This window comes from Erpetoichthys calabaricus, chromosome 16 (genome assembly GCF_900747795.2).
Source record: "Erpetoichthys calabaricus chromosome 16, fErpCal1.3, whole genome shotgun sequence".
NCBI classification, from domain to species: domain Eukaryota; kingdom Metazoa; phylum Chordata; class Cladistia; order Polypteriformes; family Polypteridae; genus Erpetoichthys; species Erpetoichthys calabaricus.
The window spans coordinates 95,825,736-95,853,290 of NC_041409.2; the positions used below are offsets into that span (position 1 = coordinate 95,825,736).

At 39.7% G+C, this 27,555-nt stretch overlaps 1 protein-coding gene across 1 annotated transcript in view; it reads right to left on the reverse strand.

Moving 5' to 3' along the window:
• The window catches only part of LOC114642591 (Fc receptor-like protein 5), a 183,924-nt gene that overhangs the window by 113,631 nt on the left and 42,738 nt on the right, over positions 1-27,555 (reverse strand). The window contains exon 3 of the mRNA XM_051919755.1: positions 13,767-14,051. Coding sequence (XP_051775715.1) covers positions 13,767-14,051 — 285 coding nt within the window. The remainder of the gene's footprint in view (positions 1-13,766; positions 14,052-27,555) is intronic.

Sequence of the window (27,555 nt, forward strand, 5' to 3'; positions counted from 1 at the left end):
AGTACGTTTTTCCTTCCCTCCACTATGCATTTGCTGAATTTCTTCTTTTTTCATGTGCTTTTGTCATTGTCTTTTACCAAACACTAGACAAAAGGTGATATTTATATGGATTTGCATATTAAAATTATGAAGCCAGAAATTGAAGGTGTGATGATGAATGTTGTCAGTGCATTTGCAACGCAAGTTGGGTGTGCGATTGATGAGAATGAAGATTTCTGGAGTGATCTGGATGAAGTGATGGACAGTATACCCAAGGGACAAAGAGGGGTGATTGAAGCAAATTTCAATGAACATGATGGTGAAGAGAACAGAGGGGGTGTGGTGGTGATGGATAGGTATGATGTCAAGGAGAAGAACGAAGAAGGTCAGATGATAGTGCATTTTGTGACAGGGATGGACATGGCTGTGGTAAATACTTATTTTAAGAAGAGGGAGGAACATAAGTTGCACGTACAAGATTGATGAAAGATGCACACAGGTAGATGCACACAGGTAGATTATTATCCTATGCAGAAGGGTCAATCTGAAGGGGATTGAAGACTAAAAAGCGGTGGCAAGGGAAAGTGTAGTTAGGCAGCATACGATGGTGGTCTGTTGGATGACTTTGGAGATAAAAAAGAAGAGGAGAGTAAGGGTAGAGCCATGGATCAAATGGTGGAATTGAAAAAGAAACACTGTAAGGTTGAGTTTAGGGAGGAGATAAGACAGGCACTGGGTGGCAGTGAAGACTTACCAGACAGTTGGGAAACTACAGCAGATATAGTAAGGGTGAGAGCAAAATGGTGCTTGGCATGACATTTGGACAGAGGAAGGAGGAAAAGGAAACCTGATGGTGGAATGGGGAAGTGCAGGAGAATATACAGAGGAGGAGGTAGGTGAAGAAGTGGGATAGTCAGAGAGATGCAGAAAGTAGACAAGAGGACAAGGAGTTAAGGTGTAAGGTGACGATGGAGGTGGCGAAGGCTAATGGAAAAGCATATGATGAGTTTCATCAGACGATGGACACTTCTAAGGAGGGGGAAACGGACCTCTTCTTATTGACTACAGAGAGGGTCCGAGCTAGGAAAGATGTTCAGCAGGCTAGGGTGATAAGGGATAAAGACAGAAATGTACTCACAAGTTAGGAAAGTGTGTTGAGCAGATGGTAAGAGAACTTTGAGAGGCTGATGAATGAAGAGAATGAGAGAGAGAGTAGGTCAGATGATGTGGTGATAGTGAATAAGGAAGTGCAACGGATTAGCAATGAAGAAATAAGGACATAAATGAAGAGAATGAAGAATGGAAAGGCCGCTGGTCCAAATGACATACCTATCGAAGCATGGAGGTGTTTAAGAAAGACGGCACTGGAGTTTTGTTTTGTTTAATGGAATCTTGAGAAGTGAGAAGATGCCTAAGGAGTGGATAAGAAGTGTACCGGTACTGACTTTAAGAATAGGGGATATCTGCAGAGCTGTAGTATCTTCAGAACAATAAAATGAATGAGCCACAGCATGAAGTAATAGGAAAGAGTAGTGGAAGCTCGGTTAAGAAGTGAGGTGATGATTAGTGAGCAGCAGTATGGTTTCATGCCAAGAAAGAGCACCACAGATGCGAAGTTTGTTCTGAGGGTGTTGATATAAAAGTATAGAGAAGGCCAGAAGGAGCTGCATTGTGTCTTTGTGGACCAGTGTTTCTTAAACTATGTGTTGCGGACATTGTTAGTGATGTTAGTTTGAAAAGCTGAAGCAAAATCGATGGGTGTATCACAATTTCTTGGATGTTATGAAGGGTGAGTGAATAGGGGTGTACATATATGTGGTGTACTAAAAGCAGTGTCAGTGGCCATGAACAACTGGTGAGTGCTTCATCGCATGTGCCCTGTTAGAGTCCGTTAAATCTAAATCTCTAGAGGAGCTGCAAAGCACATTTTATATGAAATTTAACGTTTCAATGATAAAGAATTCCTTCTCGTCACACTGTTTATAAGTGGTTTGATAAATTTCAGTCTCTTGCTGAAGAACATGTTTCTTGGACCATTGAGAACTTTAAGAGTTGCAGGAAATATCCAAAGGCTGAGACAACCTGTAGACATTCAGCAGGATGTCAGTCAGTAGTATTAATATTAAGCAGTTCAACAAGGTATTCATTAAGATTTATCCTGTCACAATATGAAATACAAATATTGGGGGCATTTTTAGGAATAATTGGTCTACTTTTTTAACTCATTTCGAAAGAGTTATTTATTTCTAAATAATATTATTGAAGGCAAAGTAAATCAACTGTATTGATTAATTGTTTTTTAACGACTTTAGTCCTTATCCATTGTCATGAATTAAGTAACTAAGTTACGTGGTGTTTCAAACAATTCTTTTATAAATCATCATATATTTGCACCACACCCTAAAAATTTAATTCATACAACTTTACAAAGTCTTACACCAAGCATTGACACTGGTAGTGATGACCCTCAGGAATCTTTTCCCTGTTTTGATTAATAATGTTTGTTTTATTAACAATACATTTCTTTGCACTTTTTCCTTTTAATAACATTTATATAATAAACACACTTGACACACCACTGTTATTTGTCTATTTAAGGCTCGACTGTTATTATGATAATAATCCTCTTCTTGGGTCCCAGTAGAGTACCGATTTCCTTTATTGGGTCCTCACATTAAGAAGTTGCAGAACTCCTGAGATAAATTAATTAAAATGCAAGTCAGTTAAAACCAAGACAACACAGTCTAGCAGCAGTAACTGGATAGCAATGGAGAAAATGGCTGACATGAAAACCTGCAGCCATTACAGCTCTCCAGGATCTGAGGTCGATATCCCTGAGTTAGGTGAAGGTCACATCACATGTCTGGAGCCCACCATGTAGCATTACAGAATATTCTGAATGGCTTATACTTTTTCTTATGTTAATGCCATTGAAAAAGATCATGAAATGGTAGAAGTCAGGACAAACAGTGAGAAAGACAGAGACAGAGACTTGGATAGTGGAGGAGACCCCTGCACTCACCTCTCACGGTCACCTGCACTCGCTCACTTGTTTTCTTCTCAGTCTTCTTCCCTTCTGCCTCCACCTCACACCAGTAACTGCCGGAATTCTCTGGTCGAGCTGATGGAATTGTAAACTCCGACTCTGAAGCTCCTTGACTCACAGATTCCTTGTCTCTGTAGAATTTGTACCTCAGTTGTGTCCCCTGCAATCGACTCTCAGACTGACACCTCAGGGTCACATTGTCCCCTTGCCACAATGTGGTACTGGGGTGGACTGTCAGGGTGGGCTTGGTGAAAATCTCTGTGGAGGTTAAGAGAGGAGAAAAACAATAAACAGGATAAGTAACTAAAATAATCATGAAAATTACACAATTAAAAAATAAATTAAAAATTATCTTTAATGTTGATGTTTGACGCAACAAAATCACTTTCTGTACGTGTCTGAGCTTCACTGACCCGAGTAAAACGAATTAAAGTAAAAAAAAAACAAAACATGTTTGATAAGAAGAAAGTACAATTTATAACAAAAACTTAGTGGATTTGCTGATTTTCATCACATACTTTTGGTATCCTATGCTTGGCACATTAGAGAGCTTATCAAGCATCATTTAAAAATACATGTATGTGATTTTATTTTATAAAATGTATAGAATGTAAACTGAATTCATTTGTACAGATCAAAAAACACGCCTTCCGTCACTTGGCCCCTTGTTCAGCTCTTAACTGTCATGTCTTCTGTTCTGAGTTTACGTGTCCATTATGTATTTGTGTGGATTTCCTTCAGGGTATCACATCAATCTGCATTGTTATGGTGGGCTGGTGTCCCCTCCAGGGCTGATTTCTGTCCTTCCCCCCAATATTAATGTTCACTCCATGAATGAAAGAATGAAATGTGTGCCCTCTCACTTTCTTTGCTAATGTGCTGAAAACATTTTTCTTTAACACTGAAAACCTCACATTAGTAATGTCTGAAGATGACGTGTTCCTCTCTACCTCACATGTCGCCACTGACCCATTAAATGAGCTCCACTTGTGAGATGTTATGTTGAGAGAATCAGAGTTAGAGTGATAAAAAATAGGAATTTAAAAAGTGACTAAATTCAAGAAAAGGATAAAAATAAATACACGGCAGATATTCTAAAGAATATTCATATTTCCATTGTAGCGCAATCCACATTTTATCACTTTCCACATTAGCAGATTTTATCATTTCTGAATGTATGTATGTTTTTGCATTTTGTTTTCATTTTTCAATTTTCTTAATTAAATGTGCAATAAACATTCACTCATTTATTTTTCCAGCTCTTTTATTCCACTCAATTAGGTGTACGGACCTCATTACAGCAACATCACTCACGAGGCAGGACGGACCCCCGTATAAGACACCAGTGCATCACAGGGCATACATTCACACACACACACACACGCCAACACACACATACCAACACAACCACGCACACACACACACATTGTCATTCCTCCTGAATTTTCTTAATCCAGTTTTAGTGTAATGGTGAGCTGTGGCCTCTCAGCGCCATCAGGGCTAATTCACTACTCAGGAATTGGGGGGATGCCAGTCCATTATAGGGTACACTGACATTCAACAAGCAAACTGACCAAATCTCTAGAATGTGAGAGGATTACTGTGACCACTTGTGACGCCTCCTGTAGTCACATACTCACTGTTAACAATCAGAGGATTAGGGAAAAACTAAGAAATAAAAATTACATTAATGGTGAAAACTCCACACAGACAGTGAAGAGATCAGGACTGACACCTGAGCCCCACGAGAACCACCAGTCCTTTAGTCAGGTCTTTCAGTTTTATTGCAATTTCACTTTTGAAAGACAGAGAGACTTCTTTACAGTTGACCAGTACCCTGGAGTTTTTAAATTACAACTCAAATGGATGTTCATTAAAATGTGTTTTAAACTTGATATTCTGCTGGTTTGTCTAAATAGTAAGCTGATTCACAAGATGTAGAAGATGCTGTTGTCTCGATCAGAATGGATGAGCCTGGAGCTGCTGGATTTGAACACACTGACATTTATTTGCCACAGCAACACCACATGTGGGTAACGAGGCCATCACTTCAGGTGGCACTTTGTTAAGGGTTGCATTTTCATATAACAGAATGTTTATTAACTTAGTGATGTAATAATACTTTAGTGGCCAGCAAAGACAGAGGTCTTCATCCGGTTATCTTCATGTTCACATGTCACTTTTACCCATAGCTCAGTTGTCCTAGTTGTCAAGTACAGCAGGAGAGCAGGACAGTTGGTTGCTCCCCATCTTCATGTTAGCCCTCCATACCCTGAACTTGAACAGCAGGTTGTAACCCGCTATGATGTTTATGTGTCGCTGAATGCTTCTGGATACGGCGCAGTAATTCAATAAAGGCTTATGGTGAATATCTTTGTTGTGGAACCGTTTATAATCACACCACACAAAAAAGAAGAATATAAAAAGAGGAAAGTATAAACTTTAAACCTGACATGCACATTCAGTGGTGATTCATTTGCTTACTTTGAAAACTGTGAGAAATATTTTCATTTTAAAAGTTTCAAATTTCTCGCCACACCACATGTTTTGAGAATGAAAATTGCGTGGGCGTCTGTCAGAGTTAAATATCAGTGTGTGGTGTTGGCGTTTGTCTTTGTGATTTTCACTTTTCCTACTCTGCATACACTGATTATGTCATTTTGTAAACTCTTCTCAATTTAAGGAATGTTATTAAGGTGTCAGTCACATGTTGTCAAGAGAACGCGATGCACCTGAGCCAAATACGTGTGTCATAGCAGAGGGGCTGAATTACTGTTAGGCCAGGGATTGTAAGAGTTCCTGTTCAGAGAGATTAAAAGTATTGATATAGAATTCTGTCGCTTTCTGGGATGATGTAAAAATCCACCTTAATAAAAGAAACAGCATCTGTGTGTCTGTCTGGGTGTCTTTCTGGTTGTGATGTATCTGACATTCCCATAGATGGTGCATCACAAACTGTAGCACTCTTTTTCATTCATTCATTCATTTTCCACCTGTTATCCTAAGCCAGGTCGCTATTGCCAAAATCTTAGCAGTGAGACACAAACGTTATTTTCCTCCGCCACACTTGCCAGCTCATTAGTGTGGGATCCCAAGGTGTTCCAGACCTTGTGGAAGATATAATACTAGAACCCTGGGTCTTCCTGGGGTCTCCGTCCAGCTGGTCATGCCCATTAAACCTCCCCAGGGAGGCGTCCGTATCAAATTACTGAACCTCCTTAATTGGCTCCTCTCAATGTGGAGGATCAGCAGCTCTACTCCGAGTCTCTCCCAAATGTCTGTGCTTCTCATCCTGTCCTGCATGGCTTATCTGACACTCTGCTTCCATCTAAATATTTCCCTCTGAGGTGTCACTTCAAGTCGTTGCACTATTTAGTGTGTGCCACTTGTTTAATTAGACTATTAGCACCACTGAGATGACGGACACATCACATGTTAGGAGACGCCTGCACTCACCTCTCACGGTCACCTGCACTCGTTTACTTGTTTTCTTCTCAGTCTTCTTCCCTTCTGCCTCCACCTCACACCAGTAACTGCCGGACGTCTCTGGTCGAGCTAATGGAATTGTGAACTCCGACTGTGAAGCTCCTTGACTCACAGATTCCTCGTCTCTGTAGAATTTGTATCTCAGTCGTGTCTCCTGCACTCGACTCTCAGACTGACACCTCAGGGTCACAGCGTCACCTTCCCACATTGAGGTTTTGGGGTCAACATTTAGGCTGGGCTTACTGAAGAGCTCTGTGAAGACAAAAAGAGAAGAAAACCAGTAAACAGGATCAGTAAATAAAGTAAGCATGAAAATTACAAGTTGAAAAAAGTTACAAAATCTGAACTTTTACTATTACTGTCTGACACAAAACAAATCACCGTCTGTACGTGTCTGAGCTTCTCTGCTCAGAGTAAAACGAATAAAAGAAAAAAAAACCAAAATATGTTTGATTAGAAGAAAGTGCAATTTATAACAAAAACTTAGTGGATTTGGTGATTTTAATCACATACTTTAGGTATCCTATGCTTGGCACATTAGAGAGCTTATCAAGTAACATTTAAAAATGCATGTATTTGATTTTATTTTAAAAAATTAAGAATGTAAACTGCATTCATTTGTACAGATCAAAAAACACGCCTTCCACCACTTGGCTCTGGTTCAGCTCTTAACTGTCATGTCTTCTGTTCTGAGTTTACGTGTCCATGATGTGTATGTTTTTGCATTTTTTTTTTTACTTTTCAATTTTCTTAATTAAATGTGCAGTAAATATTAATTTGTTTATTTTTCCAGTTGTTTTATTCCATTTAATTAGGTGTACGGACCTCATTACAGCAACATCACTCATGAGGCAGGACAGACCCCCGTACAAGACACCAGTGCATCACAGGGCAAACATTCACACACACACGCACACACACACACACACACACACACACACACACCAACACATTGTCATTCCTCCTGAATTTTCTTAATCCACTTTTAGTGTAATGGTGGGCTGTGGCCTCTCAGCATCATCAGGGCTAATTCAGTACTCAAGACTGGGGGGGATGCCAGTCCATTATAGGGTACACTGACATTTAACAAGCAAACTGACCAAATCTCTAGAATGTGAGAAGATTAGTGTGACCACTTGTCACTTCCTGTAGTCACACACACACCTTTAACTGTCAGAGTAACAGCATTACTGGGACGTGAGTGATGAGGAGGATCATCTCTGTGGGCTTCACACCAGTATGGTCCACTGACAGACTGAGTCACAGACTGGATGGTGTAAGTTTGTCCAGTGACATCTTTAATTGGACTCCCCCTGTTTGTCACATTCACTTTGTACCACTGATACCTCCAGCCAGTAAAGTTGCCATCAATGCTGCAGTCCATGGCCACCGTGTCTCCAGTGTACACAATGTCTCTCTGTCTCATCAGTGTCAGTGTGGCCTTTGGGTGTTCTGCAGAGAAAAAGAAGTGAGAAGGTCAGGCTGTGTTAGTCTGGTGTGAGCATGCGTTAGGCCATCCAGTCCACAACTCAAATTCTCATTTACATTTATGTTCTATTTTTGTCCACAAGTGCATTTTTTGAAAGAACAACAACAACATTTATTTCTATAGCACATTTTCATACAAAAAAAGTAGCTCAAAGTGCTTTACATAATGGAAAAAAGAAAAATAAAAGACAAAGTAAGAATTTAAAATAAGACAACATTAATTAACACAGAATAAGAGTAAGGTCCGATGGCCAGGGAGGACAGAATAAACAAAAAAAAACTCCAGACGGCTGGAGAAAAAAACAAAATCTGCAGGGGGTCCGAGGCCACGAGAAGAGGGTTATTGAATAATATGTTAGTAAAAACAGATGTGCTTTACACAATGTAGAACATATGACTGGACCACTTGATATGTGGCTTATACAACATTAGTCATTTGATAATTTTTCTCATTTATTTAATAATTAAACATTCATTAATTCATTTCTCCAGCATTTTTATTCCATTCAATTAGGTGTATGGACCTCATTACAGCAACATCACTCACAAGGTAGGACAGACCCCCGTACAAGACACCAGTACATCACAGGACATTCATTCACACACACACACACACACGCACACACACACACAGATGCTCTGTTTCCTCCATTCACCAATTCCCTGAATTTTCTTAGTCCAGTTTTAATGTTATGGTGAGCTTTAACCTCTCAGCGCCATCAGGGCTAATTCAATACTCAGGACTGGGGGGTGCCAGTCCATTATAGGGTACACTGACTTTCAACAAGCAAACTGACCAAATCTCTAGAAAGTGAGAGGATTACTGTGACCACTCCTGACCTTCCTGTAGTCACACACTCACTGTTAACAATCAGAGGATTAGGGAAAAACTAAGAAATAAAAATTACATTAATGGTGAAAACTCAACACAGACAGTGAAGAGATCAGGACTGACACCTGAGCCCTTCGAGTTCTGGAGAAGAAGCACCAGCCATTGTGCCACCAGTCCTTTAGTCAGGTCTTTCAGTTTTATTGCAGGAATCTTCAATTTCACTTTTAAAAAGACAGAGAGGCTTCTTTACAGTTGACCAGTACCCTGGAGTTTTTAAATTGCAACTCAAATGGATGTTCATTAAAATGTATTTTAAACTTTATATTCTGCCGATTTGTCTAAATAGTAAGTTGTTTCACAAGATGTAGAAGATGCTGCTGTCTCAATCAGAAGGGATGAGCCTGGAGTTGCTGGATTTGAACAAACTGACGCTTATTTGCCACAGCAACACCAACATGTGGGTAATGAGGCCATCGCCTCAGGTGGCACTTTGTTAAGGGTTGTATTTTCATATAACAGAATGTTTATTAACTTAGTGATGTAATAATACTGTAGTGGCCAGCAAAGACAGAGGTCTTCATCCAGTTCTCTTCATGTTCACATGTCACTTTTACCCACAGCTCAGTTGTCCTAGTTGTCAAGTACAGCAGGAGAGCAGGACAGTTGGTTGCTCCCCATCTTCATGTTAGCCCTCCATACCGTGAACTTGAACAGCAGGTTGTAACCCGCTCTGATGTTTATGTGTCGCTGAATGCTTCTGGATATGGCACAGTAATTCAATAAAGGCTTATGGTGAATATCTTTGTTGTGGAAACGTTTATGTGAGATATCAAGGCGTTCCCAGCCCTTCTTGATGATATAATCCTAGAACCCTGGGTCTTCCCGGGGTCTCTGTCCAGCTGGTCATGCCCATTAAACCTCCCCAGGGAGGCGTCCGTATCAGATTACTGAACCTCCTCAATTGGCTCCTCTCGATACGGAGGATCAGCAGCTCTACTCCGAGTCTCTCTCAGATGTCTGTGCTTCTCATCCTATCCTGCATGGCTTATCTGACACTCTGCTTCCATCTAAATATTTCCCTCTGAGGTGTCACTTCAAGTCGTTGCACTATTTAGTGTGTGCCACTTGTTTAATTAGACTATTAGCACCTCTGAGATGACAGACACATCACATGTTATGAGATGCCTTCACTCACCTCTCACAGTCACCTGCACTCGCTCACTTGTTTTCTTCTCAGTCTTCTTCCCTTCTGCCTCCACCTCACACCAGTAACTGCCGGACGTCTCTGGACGAGCTGATGGAATTGTGAACTCCGACTCTGAAGCTCCTTGACTCACAGATTCCTCGTCTCTGTAGAATTTGTATCTCAGCCATGCATCCTGCACTCGACTCTCAGACTGACACCTCAGGGTCACAGCGTCACCTTCCCACAATAAGGTATCAGGGTGGACTGTCAGGGTGGGCTTACTGAAGAGTTCTATGAAGAAAAAAAAGAAGAAAAACAATAAACAGGATGATTGAATAAACAGTCCTAGAAACTGCAGGTTTATACCTCAGAAAATCAAAAGTTTGAGCTCGCAGTGTCTGACAAAATCAGCAGCTGTACGTGTTTGAGCTCAACAGTAAACTACACTTTGTGAATAAAAAATACAATTTTAAAAACGTGTTATATAATAAAAGAGCAAGTTATATCAAAGATTTTATTATGAAATGAAGTCGGAGACTTTCATGCATCAGATGCCTTTGGTCCCCTGTGTTCAGCGCACTCTTACAAAGTTAAACATATTTAGTTCAGTTTATTTTGAAATCCCTCAAGTAAAAATGACACCTTGTTGTGCAGATATTGCCTTACAGGGTTTGGTTTCTTGTTCAGCTCCTAACTGTCGTGCCTTCTGCATTGAGTTCACGTGTTCATCTCATTTGAGTGAACGTCATTCTGTGTCTTCTGCTCAGTCTGTTACTCTCAGTGTTTCTTTGATGTTCTCACGTCACACCAATGGCTGATTTCTGTCTTGTCCAACTGGCACCACCACAAGTTTTCATTCCTTTCAGCTCGGAGTTGGACAAGAGGATAGTTGTGAATTGATGAGTGTGTCCTTGTACACTTGGCTTTCTTTATAAATGTACTGCAAATGTTTACTTTGACTTTGAAATTAACAGTTGATAAGAATAGAAAGTGGCCTGCTCTTCTAAGAAATTCATATCACCATAGATAGACTTGATATAAACTGCTCTCGTGTGTTTTACTGCTCAGAAAATCAATGTCAGGGTGATGTGAGCAGCAGGAAGTTAAAACTGTCAAAGAACAGAATAAAATAAATATAAACCTGATATTATTATGAATACACACACAGTGATGAGTTTCAAATTCAGTTTATCACCATAATACAACACACAGTCACTGAATAAACTCCACTCTCCTAACACTCAGCAGGGCCTCTTTTGACTCTCAGAACAGCCTCAGTTTGGATTCCACAAGATGTCATTAACAGTCCTTTGAGATTCTGGTCCACCTTGACCGGAGTGCATGAGGCAGTTTCTGCAGATTTGTCAGCTGCACATTCAGGCTGTGAATCTCCTGTTCCACCTCATCTCAAAGATGTGCTACTGGATTCAGATTTGGTGACTGGGAAGGCAAATGAAGAACACTCATCTCATTGTCACATTCATGAATGCAGTTTGAGATGACTTTTGCTTTGTGACATGATGCGTTATCAGGGTGGGAGTAGCCATTAGAAGATGGGTTAATTGTGGCCATTAAGGATGTACAAGCAGTGATTGATTGAAATTAACAAGCTGAAAATGTGCCAAGAAAAAATTTTGCACACCATTACAGCACCACCAGCAGCCTGGACTGATAACAAAGGGCAGGCTGGGTGTTTGGATTCATGCTGTTGGTGTCAAATTCAGACCCAACCATCTGTGTGCTTCACTAGAAACTGAGATTCATCAGACCAGACTACGTTTTTTCCAGTCTTCAGCTGTCCAGTTTTGATAAGCCGGTGACCACTTCCACCTCAACTGTGTGTTCTTGCTTGACAGAATTAGAACCCAAGGTGGTCCTCTGCTGTTGTAGCCCCTCCACCTGAAGGTTTAATGTGTTGTGTGATCCTCTTCTTCTCCACTGTTGTACAGTGTGGTTATCTCAGTTACCACAGATGTTCTGGCAGCTCAAACCTGTCTGGCTGTCCTCCTCTGATCTTTCTCATCAACGAGATGTTTCTGTCCACAGAGCTGACACTCACTGGGTGATTTTTGAAGTTTCACACCATTCTAAATAAATTCTAGAGACTGTTATGTGTGAAAATCCCAGGAGATCAGCATGCACACAATTACACAAACCAGCTCATTTAGGACCAACAATCACATCACAGTTAAAATCACATTCTGCTGTTTGATGTTATCATTAACTGAGGCTGCTGACCATGAGTTATAGTAAAGTAAGCAAGTAAAGAAAACTTTCACAGTCCAAAGTTACAAGGCAATGAACAATAAACCAAAAATAAATTGAAATATCAAAAGAAATTACAAAACAAGGACAATATAAAAAAAAAAAAACACAGATGGCAGCGCTACCCAAACGCCTGTCTGAAGAGACGCATCTGAAGTTGACACTTAAACAGTTCAACATTGGAATTCAGCGAAGGGTCAGGAGCTTCACGCCAAACTAAGTCACCTGGACGCAGCTAAACATTCAGGAAAGACGACAGACAAGAAAATGGCCTGCGCCTGCTATGGCAGAGAGTCTCCTTTGTTGATGCTGATGTGCCACCTTCACCACAGTTTAGTTCAAAATGTTTTATCGCCATAAAAATCAAACCCTTTCTTTCTCTAATGCTCTCACTGTGAGGAGCTGTTAGCCAGAACATAAAAACAGAGACATCACTCTGGACTGATGAGTGACAACAGGGATCAGGATTTGAGTCCTGATGTTTCTGCTAGCAGTGGCTCAGTTCAGCTCATTGAGATAATGAGACAAATGCCCAGACGTGCCACTGCTTGTCACAAAAGTGGCACAAGATGACAGATAATTACACAGACTGGACAGAGCCAAGAAGAAGTGGGCCGAGTCCAAATGCACCTTGGGAAAGCACTGCATGGTGGAGCAGAAAATTAACAGTTAAAGTGAAACTTATGGAGCTTAATGGACTTTCACTGTGTTTGGGTCCATTTTTTCCATACCTGCTAGAGCAGGAGTCACTTCATCAATATTTTATAGTGGTCACCTCAGAGTGGACAGAGAATTAGAGGAGACATCATTGTTTGCTGTCCCATCTGTTCTTCCACCACAGTGGATTTATTACGACATGAGGTTCAGCTGCTCAAGTCTGTTACCTCCATGACTGCGGTGGTCTCTCTGCTGCTCAAACACTTCATCTCTGCAGTGACGGTGTGACCAGCACAAGTGACTTTACCAGAAACTAACTGGAAATGACAGACGTTGTTAGACAGCAAGGATGTTAAGTAAAATGAAAGCATTCTGATTGTTTTACTGCAGGATGTTCATGTTTTGTCCAAATTTCACAGAGGTGCGAGATCAGGATTTAAATGCCACAACTGACCAAACAGGAACACAAAAAAGAAGAACAAAGCTGCAAAAACTACAAAAAAATTTACACAAAAAGTCAAAAAGCATTTCTGGATGCCAATACATTTAGAATAACTTTAGTGACATATCAGGGTCTCTAACTCATCTGGGACTGAATGAACTAACAAAAAAAAAAAAAAAATCAAGGGCAGAGCCATTTCAGGAGGTGAACTGTGGATATCTACTCTTAAAAATGGAAGGAATTCATAAAAACTATCAAACTTTCAGCACAGCAAACTCCTCTCATCTAAAAGCACAGAGTGGCCAAGTGGAGTAAAAGCCCCTCTGCTGCGCTCTACAGTGTTAGACCACCATGCCCAGCTGACCCACCTTAGTCACACACTCACCATGAACTGTCAGTGTAACACGATTGCTGGGTCCTAAGACTTGAGGGTAATCAGCACTGTATGCGTCACAGCTGTATTCTCCACTGTCAGACTGACTCACAGACTCGATGGTGTAAGTGTGTTCAGTGGTCTCTTTAATTTGATCATAATGTCCGTTACAAATATTGTAAAAGCGATATGTACAGTCAGAGACGCTGCCCTCAATGCTGCACTCCATTGTCACTTTGTCTCCGATGTACACAGGTGTCCTCTCAGTCCTCAGTGTCAGTGTCACCTTTCTGTTTCCTGTGAGGAAAAAAAAGATCAGAATGACAAACTGGATTGGAGGAGACAGAAACACAGACGACTATTTCACTCACAGAGATAACTGAACAATCCATCACTCCATCATTGAGCCCCTTTCACTGAGAGTACTGTAATGAAGAACTTTAGAAAGCATTTACCAATTGAATAAACGTACTGTGAAGTTCAGTGGAGGAGTCAAATCACATCACTGCCAACATTTGGAGGACAAAAATAGGAAAGAACAAGAAACTAAAAGACAAAGTGATTTATAGAAACACTTTAGAGAAATGTTTAATAGAGACCTGATTATGAAGTACTGGGACAGCAGAGTGGGCTCTTGTGACAGCCGTCCACAGCCAGACCAACGTCATGGAGAAAAAAGGTTAATCAGAACTGCACTTTTATTAATTATTTATTAATATATCAAGGGAGGGATGTTCACATGGAGACCACAAAGAACAAATTCATAAAGGCAATCGAACAAACTGGTGCCTTTCCATGATCTACGTATTCCAATTTTAACCCTCTGCCTACCATAAGAAAATGCTCCCATCATCTTCTCTCATTTCTCTCTTATTCTCCATAGACGCTGACGTCTCCTTCGTCTTTGGTGACTTCAGTTATCCTCTCACTATCCTCTTGACTTTACTTTCAAGTAGCTACTGAGGCACTTGGGCCATAACATAACACTTAGACTTTAATTTTCTTCACAGACACCAAGCCAGAACTCTATATAATGTCTCCTGGTGTCCCCGCACACCTGTCTTCATTTGCCATTAAAGGACAAGGCCTCCAGAACTTCTACTCTCTCTATGGCTGCTCTACAAGACTGACAGCATGACCTATTGTTGTATGTTCTTTTCTGCTATTGTGCAGTTCTTGTTACCACCTGATGTCTCCTCCCTGGTTTGATTAGAAGACCAGGTCTCTCCATATCCTGCTGTTCCACCTCCCCTCTTGTGTCCTGTGGTAGCATTTCATGACGTCACTGAGGCCACAGCCTCCCACACTCTTATCTTCATCCTGAGGCTTCTGCCTGCTGCTCTTCTGGGAAATGTCAGACACATTCAAGTCATGCTGCCCCCTACTGGTGCCCACCTGTGATATGCAGGACCCTCTCTATTGTCTGACCAGCTCTGCCCTACTGAAGGTGATCTGCGGCACTCAGTCCTGCTCTGTGACATAATGATGGTATCTCCTTCTCAGCCAGAGACACTCTATCATAAAATGTCTAATTACATTTAATTACTTGCAGAGTTGAACACAACACAGAAAACACCACAACACATTTGAATTCAAAATCAGAATAAACAACAATATACACAGAGAAATGTAAATTATTAAATACACATTACAACCATTTAATATTTAAATCATTTGAAAAATGGAGTTTTCCAGCCATTCTGACTGAAGTGAGTCTTTGCTGTCACCTAACTCTTTTAATTACAATTCTTGACTTCATTTCAAATTAACAACAACCCTCAGTCGCTGTCATTGTCATTTTGTGACCCCGATGTCACTCAGCATTATCAGAGGGACGCTTGCATTGACTTTCTTTTTTCGTTTTCTTCACATTACTGAAGATTCTTTGATGATCAGCACAAGAACAGGTCAGCTTTACTAAATTTAATCAAAGTTGAAAATTCAGGTTTCTCATAGCAGAACTTTGTAACTGGATATGAGAGACATGAGAAATGTGCGATTCCTGTTGGGAAATTTAATTTCAGTTTATTTTAAACGTCTTTTGAAATCATAATGGAGAGATCTTTAATGGATTTTGTAGATTAGTAACATACATGTGACCTCTCACCGTGTGATAACGTACTGTACATGTGAAAGAAAAGAAACACAAATCAAGTCAAAAGGCACCAAAACAGTAGATTTGTAATTTGATCTTAAAAACAAACTAATTCTTAACAGTATCATCAGAAGGTGATATCAAGACTTTGGAATGAAAACGACTGTACCAGTATTGACTTGGCAGCATTTGTGGGCAGGCAGAGTGCAGCAGCACCTTAGTGCTGGGCAGGGTGGGCACTGAGTGATGGGTCAGCTGATGTCACTAGAAAGCTGCTGCCACCCACTGAAGTGCAGGAGTTTCTGTTATTTCTCAAAGTGTAAAGGAGCCTCTTCTCAGGCCTCTGTCTCCAGACGTCGCAGGTTGGCAGCTGCCAGTTACCGCAGTGCAAATCTCTGGATGGTTGTGCTTACCCACTCCATGACAGAACACCATTCTTTAACTGAAACAATCAGTAATTTGTTATTAATTCCATTCTACAAATCCATGTCATGAACAGAAGAGTCTGATGACAACAAAGGTTCACTTTTATTAAAGAGAAGAGGCCCATAAACTCCACTTTAATAAAGTAGATTATGTTAAAGATTTGCATATCAGAGAAAGTAAATATTGGATAAATCATTTTAAGAGTGATATAAACAAATAAAACGTCGGTGTTTGCAGGTCTTCTGCACAACTTTAGCACCAACGCCAACTGACACAGGACTGTGAGTATGAGTGGCACCAACGCCAGAAGATAACCAGATATGGCAAACAAACAAATATCACTAAATTCCTTGGATGCTTAAGTGAAGAGTTTCTACAGTTCTGTTTGTGAAAGGAGCCATAAAGACAATGCAATGAAGTTTCTGATTCTGATGAAAGAGCAAATTAAATTGTCAGTTAAGGACAAAGACACCAATCTGAGGGGAATAAGCAAGAATGATGAGTGTGACAACCACATCAAGAGGGTCAGTGTGATTATAGACCAGAAATCTCCTCTCACGTACCTTCATGCTGGGCTAAGGACATCAACACAGACAGGCCTGAAAAAAATAAAAAGAGATTCTGAAAGACGTGTGTGAGAACATAAAGAGACACAAGAAGAGATTTGTGTTCTTCTCCAAGTATCACATCAGGTGGAGTTCAACAATTTGAAGAATGAAACCAGTAAAAGAATTTAGTTAAAAAAACTGAGAAACCACAGATGTTTAGATACAGCAGGTGTCTTCTCACGTTTGATAAAGCCTCAGTGGTGCAGCAGACCCCCACTCAGCTGTGTATTTCATGTACTTTGACATTGTTAGTCCTAATCTGTTGTTCAGTTCCCAGTCAACAATTTCACGTTGCTTCAATGGCTGGCATTACAATAATTTTTCAATTTCAATTTCAATTTATTTTTGCATATCCCAAAATCACACAAGGAGTGCCACAATGGGCTTTAACAGGCCCTGCCTTTTGACAGCCCCCCAGCCTTGAATCTCTGAGAAGACAAAGAAAAACTCCAAAAATAAACTCTTGTGGGGGAAAAATGGAAGAAACCTCAGGAAAGGCCATTCAAAGAGAGACCCCTTTCCAGGTAGACTGGGCATGCAGTGGGTGTCAAAAAAGGAGTAAATACAATACAATACACAGAACAATACAATACACAGAACAATACAATACACAGAATAATACAATACACAGAACAATACAATACACAGAATAATACAATACACAGAACAGATTTTTCTGTATTTTCAAATTCCTCCTAAATTGCCTTTCACACTTGCCTACAATTCAAGGTACTTCTGAGAATAACTCACATATTTAACTGTGGATCAGTGGCACTTAACTGCTCTCCTCATCTTCATGGGCCAGCAGAGACACTTTTAGAAGAAATGAGCCCAGCGCTGATTCACTCAACAGCAACAGGACAGCATGGCATCAGCTAAGGCCGACAGAGAATCTGTGACTCTACAGTGAACTGAGACAGCTGGTCTAGTATTCTGTCTGCTGCATCACGTTATGGTTGGAGAAAATCTACAAAGTTCTGATGTCTGCGCTGCTGACCCAGTAAATTTGGAGAGCCACTTTTGATGGAGGTCAGCTCGTCTGTTCTGATGGATTATCAGTTTTACATTAAAGTTGTTTTTGATGTGCTGCTCACTTGCTGAATGTCTCACCACAGAAGTGACAGAAGTAGCTGTTCCTGCCACAGCAGTTTATAAAAAACTGTTTGCCTTTCACAACTAAAATCAGCCTCACGTAAATGAGATATTTATGACTTATCAGATCAAAGTTTAGCAAATGCAGGAACAAGTCTGGCTGCAACCGTTTTCTTCACAAACTGCCAACTCTTTTGTCTGATTTCTGATTACAGCAAATTTTCACGTTTTAGACTGGCCTGACTGCAAGGGCATAAATGCATCAAATCCTTAAAAAAAAAAAATTTTATTCAAATTCTTAAATTTGACTTTATGTAGACTTTATTCAAAATATTCTTGTGGTATGTTTTATTATTGTAATCTGTAAACAGAAGAAATATTTGAAAAATGAGTTTCTGTTTATTAAACATAAAACAGAAGAACAGGTAAATCTGAACAAATGATTACATAGTTCAATATTTCACATTTTTTAAATAAAAAAGTATCTTTTAACTAATAAAGGAAAATATAAAATCTTACATAATAACACTTAGAAGTAAAGCCTCTGAAAATTTAGCATGTCATTTTTTACATTTTTCATGCCCGTCATTTTGAGCCTCTTGTTTCAATAATAATTTTTGTTGAATCAGGTGACCTGGGAAATCGTCATGTGACCACAAACTCCACAGAGCTGGTGACAGGCCAGTCAAGCGGACACAGCAGTGCTCTCTGGGGTGACAACATTCTGCTCCAACCAATACATCTAACAATTAACAACATTTTGTTTCTGCATCATTCTGTTACTTCATCTTGATTGTTGCTGCTGTCATATTACTGTAAGATTCCAGTTTCCAAAGGCATCAGCACCAGTTTAAAAGATGTGAAGATTTTTTCCCTACAAGGTTTTTTTGGGAGTTTTTCCTTGTCTTCTTAGAGAGTCAAGGCTGGGGGGCTGTCAAGAGGCAGGGCCTGTTAAAGCCCATTGCGGCACTTCCTGTGTGATTTTGGGCTATACAAAAATAAACTGTATTGTATTGTATTGTATTGTGAAGGGTTTTTAACAATCACCACTGGACCAACTGGAATGGCACTGTGCCAGTGTGGCCATAAACTTTAACTTTGTGTGTCTCTCCTCTGTTTGCTTTAATGCATCTCACACATAATCAGATGCATTTACTTTTGCTTTTTTTATTGATAACATGTTGCTATGTATATTGCAGTATGGAAAAAAGTGTGTGGACATATCTTTCAAGACGAAGTAAAATATATACAGTTCAAATATACATCATTGTGATTACTTCTAAAATATAAATAAACATACTGCACACACACACTCACACATATATATACAGTATATAAAGTTTGTAATATATTGTGTAAGACTTACACTAAAGTGAGTGTCCAGCCCCGTGTTTCAGACACATCACTAATTTACTTTGCTGAACTTTTACATGAAACAAAAAAACTAAACTCAGTCCTGCCAGTAAACTCCCAGTAACTCACTAACTCAGTCCAAGTAGGCAGCTGTGTCTGTGTATAAACTTTGATTGATTTCGTGCTGAACCAGTTGTGTCAGCTTGAATTTTCAAAAAGCACCTTCCTTGTTGATTAGTTTAAGTGCTCAAGTTAGACAGAAAATCAGAACAATTAACACAGTGAAGTGACGCAGGGTGAGCCGCAGTGGATTACAGAATATCCTCTCTGAGATCAACACATTTGTTTAAGTAGTTAGTTAAGTAGCAGAAATGGAAAGAGCTTCAAAATTACTTATTGAAGATTAATAAATCTACTACTAGGCTACCAATTTTAGATAAAAACAGGTCTGGAATGTTAAAGACTCGGCTCTTAAGCAAATCTTATATTAGTGTAATGTCGCAGATTCTCATGTAGCACAATAAGATCCAAAGCTTCAACAACAACAATAACTCAAGATATCAAAAGCAGGAAAGTTAAAGAATTCCAAAGATACAATTTAGATGCAATTTATTGGAAATCCACTTCTTTTAATTTGAGTTGACAAACCAAGTGCTGTCCTGATAACAGAACATTGCAGGTTGTAAGTTTATTACTGACTTTTAAAGATTTATAACGGGTTTAGACTTTGTGCTGTCACAGTGCAGTTTAGTTTAGGACAGATCTCAAGAAATGCATTTTTATATTTTGGAAAACATAATGCAGTATACAAAAATGGTAACAATTTACATATTTTCAAAGTCTGTCAGTACAGTGCAAGATACTATAATATATTTATTAATGGATTCTATTGTAAAATATTTTGATATTGATGAAAATAATATTTTTCAAATGCTTCATTTTGTAAGGCTTGTTGTTACAGCAAAGTTATATTTATGTTAAATACAGAGTCAGTATCAGTAAATGCAACTTTTCAAACCAATAAGTGTACTTACTTATGAGGAGGTAAAAGCCAAAGGTCTTCATCTTCAAGCCAAACTGCACCCCACTGATCTCAAGTCTCAGATCCTCAGCATTTCAGTTGCACTCCTTGAGTTTTCAGGAAATGCTGACCAGCCACAGTGCACTGCGCTCAGTGAGAAAACCACATTGAACGTGTAGTGAGTGACTCATGCGCCATTTTTATTTTTATTTGTAATTAATGAACTGTATTTCAGTCCTCTGATGTCTTTATCAGGGTGCCACGATGGAACAGAGGTTAGTCTAACATGTCTTCTGGCTCAAGTCACTGTCTATTGGTGTTTCATCCTGAGACTCTGATTTCTTTACGTATTTCTAATATGTCTGTTTTAAGTGAATTAATCTGTGTGTTCATAGTCCTCATGGAACACTGGGCCTCTACAATCCTCCTCCATCTCATCTTGTTTGTTGATTTTATTCCTTCTCTCCTGTGATATTCTTATTTCATTTCCTCTTTCTCATCTTCGCCATCTTCTTCCAAGTTTTTTCTGGCCTTCCTCTTTATCTTCTCCGTGAAGGATTCCAATCTAATTCTTGTCTTGTTACATCAGTGTGTGGTTTTCCTTTATTTCATAATTATTTTTACACTCTCCTACTTTGTTTTAGTATGCACTTCTTTAATAATAATTTTGTTCAGTTTTCATAGTTTTAATACTGTAGTGCTATCATGAACCTTTCAATGTAGATTTAGATTTTCAGGTTGTTATTCTTATTTACAAGCCAAGTTTCAGCTCCATACAGTGCTATTGTGTTTAGACTTCAGTTAAAGTTTGTTAGTTTAGTTTTTGTTGAAGGTGCACCAGAGCTTCTTTATGATCTGCAATGCTGGCTGAGACTTCATGATCTCTGCACTTGTATCCAGAGCTGCTGCTCCTCTATCAGGGCTAGGTGATATAGCGGGTCCACGGCTCAGAATAAAAGACCAGTTTTAAATAAATAATCGCCGCACTCGCTGCTTAAAGAGGGGGAGTGGGAGTGTGGCCGGAGAGGTTCCTGGATGCTGCGTGAGGCGGGTGTTTCCTTGCTTATGTGCGCAGATGAGGAATCTTCCGCAGCCATGAGCTGCTAATCGCCAACCCTGAGCCTCATCCCCGTAATAAATAGGAGAAGCATGAGGTGGAAGGAAAAAAAGAGAACAGTAAAAGAAAGGAAGAGGCAGAGAGCGAGAATTGGGGAAAAGAGAGTGGACGAGCCAGTCAGCTGAGAAAGAGTAAGGTCAGTGCGGTCAGGGATCCCAGATGGAGCGAGAGATCAGCACTCGTGGGACAGGATTGTACGCACTGAGTTAGTAGAAGAGTGGGTACAATCGGGGACAAGTCCGCCCTAGAGATCTGAAAGACGATTTCGAGTAAGAGAAGGAAGACGGGAGGACAACCAAGCAGACGCCAGTGGAGGCAGCCAGGACGGGGGCCGGTAGTATGAGGAGCGCGGTGGCTGACGTCTGTCCCGCTGAGCATACCTTGAAAGAGTTGGAAAGACTGGGAAGAAGCTGAGCTTGGCTGGTGTGACTCCAATGTCAATAGAAGGATTTTAATCTCATTTTAGCCTTGTTTTAATGCCTGGGATTTTTACCTATTTAATGGATTATTTATTCAATAATGTTTGGAGCACTGCACTATTTATTTGAACACTTTGTTTTGACTGTTTTTAAATTAAAGCACTCTTGCACTTTTTTGCACCATCCTTTTGCTTCATGATGTCTTCACTGATCATCTCATTCGGTGACATTACCAACGGTGTTGGGTTCAAGAGCTCCCAAAATGGAGATAGGAGCATGGGGCGAGAACCCACATCATCACAGGCTACCCAGAACCATTCAAACATGTCTCAGAAGACTTAAAACAAGGAAAAATGTAAAAACCTTATCGAATAGCCCTTGCTAGATGACAGTAAGAGGAAGAGAAGAGAGTCTAACATAAGAAATACTTAAAGTGTTAGAAATATATTAGTAAGAAGAATGGTGGCAGAATGCTGAAGCAGCAGACAAGAAAGCAGAAGTCTATGGGCAGCCGATGCCTGAAGACACTGAAAAACATGTCTGGAGCATTCATCATGTGAAGTTGACAGTTAGAATCTCCAGCCAGGACTACGACAATACGTAAGGGGGACATTATAAACAAAGTACATATCTGAACAGAATGTGCTAATTGAAGAGGTGCATACAACATGTATGAACACACTGAGATGCCAGTGAAGACATTTTAACACTAAGTAAACAGTATAGAGGCTGTAAAATAAATTAAAGACAGTCACAGACATGGAGATGAGCGGCTGAACTGATTCTATATTATTGAGTCCAAATCCTCTGTTAAATTTACACTCAACAAATTGACATTGGCACATGGGTGGCATTACAACTATTTTTCTAGATTTTTGAATTTCTCATAATCTGGTTTACACAATTATGTATCATTGTAGGTAATGGTGAGAATATCTTTGATATTTAATCGGAAAAAGTGACATTTGTTTTTTTTACTGCTCTCCATGTCTCCATGGACCATCAGAGATGTTGTTAGAAGTAATCAGCCCAGTGCTGAATCTCTCAACAGCAACAGGAAAGCAAGGTGTTGGCTGAGACCTTCTCAGAATCTGTGGCTCTCCTGTGGACTGAGACAGCCGATCTGACATTCATTCTGCTGTGTCACATTAATGGTTGGAGAAAATCTGCACATTCCTGAAGTGAGGACTGCTGACCAGTAAATCAGGAGAGTCAGCTCTGTGTTTTGGTGGATTATCAGTCTTGCATTACATTTTGTCTGACGTGCTGCTCACTCGCTGAATGTCTGACCACAGAAGTGACAGAGGAAGACGATCCTACTGCAGATGTTTATTAAGTTCTAAAATTGGCCTCATGTGAAAAATATACTTATTACTTACAAAATAAAAGTTCAGCTACTGTAGGAGCAACGCTTGCTGTAACAGTTTTTCTCACTTACTGCCAGCTCTTTTCTCAGACTTCTAATTACAACAAATGTTCATGTTTTACATTGGCCTGACTGTAAGAAAGAAAATAAATAAAATCTTGTATGAATAAAGAAAATACATTTTACTGAATTATTAAATTTGACTGTATGTTGACCTTATTCATAATTCTAACCTAAAATGTTTTATTAACATAAGATATAAACAACATACATTTATAACAAATCAACCTGTGTCTTTGGACAACATAAAAGAGCAGAGTGGCTAAATCTGAACAAATGATTAAATATTTGAAGTTTTTAAATAATTAAAATTATTTTGTCCGATTTTAGGACATCCTCCCCCCTCTGACAAAACTCCATCCTCCTTTAAAAGGACAAAAGCCCTTCAGTGACTGCATGCTATTGAAGTTCCTCTCCTGGCACGTGATGGATCTCAAGTAACATTTAAACAGCTGTAAAGATGGACACTTCTCTCACCAGAGGCGACAGTGAAAGGAATACTCAGGACTTCTTAGACCACCCGTCTCATTGTTACCCACTCACCCTGTGGTTGGACTCGTGCTGCTGATTTTGGCCCTGCATGTACTACAGTGGGGCCTGCAGAAACTGAAGCCGAATCAGAAATAAGAGAATTGTCTGAACCAACTGAGCCAACCCATTTTTTTGCTTCTAGACATGTGGGCCGAGTGGTGGCTCTGAGTTTAGGGATCTGCGCCAGCAATCAGAAGGTTGCCAATTTGAATCCCATAAGGCTCAACCTGCAGTTGCTTCATCCTGGCTGTGACGTTAATCTGCATCCAGTCCTGTGAGCAGGTCCTCCAACTTACAGGGAGAACTTTGGGGTTGGTGGCAGGATTGGCACTTCATCCACCATAAAAAACCTCACACTGTCTTAATGTGGTGCTGAGGGGTCACCTGCTGCACTCGGGTCCCAATCCAGGTGGTTCATCGTGTGACACCCCGCTATCAGCACAAGCTCCCAACCTCACTCTCTCTAGACATGAGATCTTCTTTACTTAAGAAATCAGCTCTTATTACATTTAATATTACTAAATAAGTAACGTTCATCACAAACACTGACACTCTTGCAACAAAGCTCAGGACTCTGTAGAAAGCAATTGTGCTGGTAGTAGTTTGGACCGACTGGGACTACAGGTGAACACAGAAGACAGACAGCGATGTTGAGGAGTTATAAAGAAGATGATTTTATTTGCAAAAATCCTGTGCAGTTCTTGGTTTAGGTGCAAAATATATACAGTGAAAAAAAAAACAATTAAAGAAAAGAGTTCCAAAAACACTAAACCCATGTCTCTATAAACATAAATCCAATACTGAAACAGAATCGTGGGTGGAAAAATCCAACAAAATAGCAAGGCTACACTTCTTGTAAACCCCGAGGTTTAAATGCCTTGAACAACATTTATAAATTATGCTTCTCCAAGAAATATAAAACCAGGAGCCAAAACTGACTTATAGGAGGTAAAGTTACTCCTACTGGCAGCCTAACACTTAGCCACAGAGCTACTCTAATACCCGAGGTCTCAGCCTCTTGCCAAACACTCGTCTGCCAGTCCAGAGTGTGGTCAATCGAGACCTTCCTCCCGTCGTCTATGAGTTTAAATAGAGGAGTTTTCTAGCTCTCACAGTCTACCAAATAGAACAACACCAATAACTGGTTCACAGGGGAAGTTAGAAATAGGACATCATATTTAGCAAACAGAAACGTTAAAATCAATAGGATTATCTTCACTACTGCCTAACTTGTGGGAAAAATAAACAGAAGTAAGTTCGCAACCCACCAGAATTTGACATTCCACGTTTCCACATGAAGACATGTGCGTTGACCTGGTGCACCTTATTCAAAGTTACAAGGTGATCTCATGTGTGCAAAAACAACTTGAAGGCCGCGGCCAGAGAACAAGATGGAGAACAAGAACCTACATGTGACGGGAAGTCCTTACCTTTATTTTATTAATTACTTGAAATACTTGTGCAGTTTTCTGTAAGGGTCGCCGTTAATACAAGAGAGCAGGTGAGCACATGGAGTGCAGAGCATAAACCGGCTGCTCCTCACATTGCGTCAGCACTAAGTGAAGCTTACAGCCTCAAAGACCGCCATTAGGGTGGTCTCCAACCATGTTGTTGTAGTGTGCAGATGCTATGCTTCAAAGCGAATTCCTGTAGATTTCTCATTGCATGTTAGCGGACTCCCTTGGGGGCCCCAAGCCACTTCAGGGTCCACTCAAATTGCCTCCCTTGCCTGTCCTGTCCCTACACCTCAGCATCCTCCCACCTCCATTCACCCCCCTCTCTACTGCCTCCTATCTAAGACCCTAGACACAAAAAACGAGAAAGTGACAAGTGCCACATTGTAAAAGAGCATAAAACACACACCTCACAGCGTACTTAAAAAACTTACATTTGTACAAGAAAAGGCGAAATGAACAGAAGCCAATCCATCCATTTTCTAACCTGCGTGTCTAACAGCCTCTCACATCATACATTCTACATTGTAGGACTGCGGGTGTCTGCGTGAGTGAGCTCTACGATGGACAAACGTCCTGTCCATGCTGGGGGGTGGGATTGGTTCCAGCTGCCCCAGCATGCACCCTTTAATTGGGTAAAGTGGGCATTAGAATATTATGATCTTCTAAAATGTGGCAGTCGTCATTGTCCCACAACCATGAATTTGATAATTAGTTTAGAAAATGGACGGATCGATTGAATTACACTTATTTAACTTTTTATGTACAAATATAAGTTGCTGCAGCACATTGTGAAAGATTCATTTATAATCGCGTTTATATTTTAAGATGACACATTAAACATTCTGACTTACAGTAAATATTTGCTTAGCTGTATTTTAAAACTTTTACAGGATGCACTTTCTATATTGAAATATGGGAATAGTTTGTTTTCTCTTAAAAATGATTTAAATTGGGATTAATAAAGTATCTATCTATCTATCTATCTATCTATCTATCTATCTATCTATCTATCTATCTATCTATCTATCTATCTATCTATCTATCTATCTATCTATCTAAATAATAAAATAAAGAATCACTGCCCTAAAACGTACAATGTAATAGACAAACCTTAAATGACAGGAATAGGAAAAGGAATAATCTTTTAAATGTCAAGAGAGTAAACTTAATCGTGTTACACTTGAAGTCACTGGTGATGTGCAACACGCAGATTGGAAAAATGCACATTGAATTGAATTGAATTGAATTTGTTTAATTGTCACTGTGTGGTACAATAAGATTCAATATGCAGCTCCTACATAAAATAATTTTCCTATAAAATAATAGGAGAAAAAACAATGAAAAATATACAATATGAAAGCATAATTACAATATACTGTAAATGTAGATATACTGAAGATGCAGATAAGCAAAGGAGTTTGGTGATGTTTGTATAGTTTTAAAGTTTTATACCATTTGCTAAGTTACATAAAATAAGTTTTTCTTAATAATAAAACCTAAAAAATAAATTTCATATTTTAAATTTACATGCCTTTTGATAAGTAACACTTGACATTATAGTAATTATACATTTGATTTTTTAGCTCATTTCAAGGGACAAAGGGTAATTGTGCAGTACAGAAAGCAAGCAAAACATCTATTAATTTATCTTTCAAATCTTCCATGTCCATCACTGGATCAACAATAAGCCTGAGTCTACAAACCTAACAATGGCTTAAAAGGGGAATATGGAACTGAACTGTTTAATGAGCCACGCAAAGCAATAAGACAAAGGAATGAGAAAACAGGCCAGCTGCATTGCCCTAAATTCTTTAGCTTTGCATAGACAAAGTGGGGCAGAAACATCAAAGAAATAAGGAGGGTCTCATGTCAAATAAATAACATTTGGGTAAAAATGTAAAAAGCATTTAACATAAGGTGAAGAGAACTGAGCATCTTCAGTCTTAAAAGGAACTGAAACACGTTTGACTATGACAATTGTACCGGTGTAATGGCTCCTCTAACAGTTTCATTAAAAGAAGCAGCCTGGGAACCTCCGGATCTTAACTCGCTAATAAAGGAATGGCTTCACAAGCAGAAGACACTGAGATGACTTCAGTCCACAGTTGTGATGTCAGAAAGCACAATGTGTTACTTCTGTCAAACAAAACAGAGAAAGACACAGTCAGTAGTTGTGACCGAGAGAAGAAAGAGTAGGGTAAGGGACATGGCAGTGGAATGAAAACTGAATTTTAACTGTCCGTTGTTACATTTTCT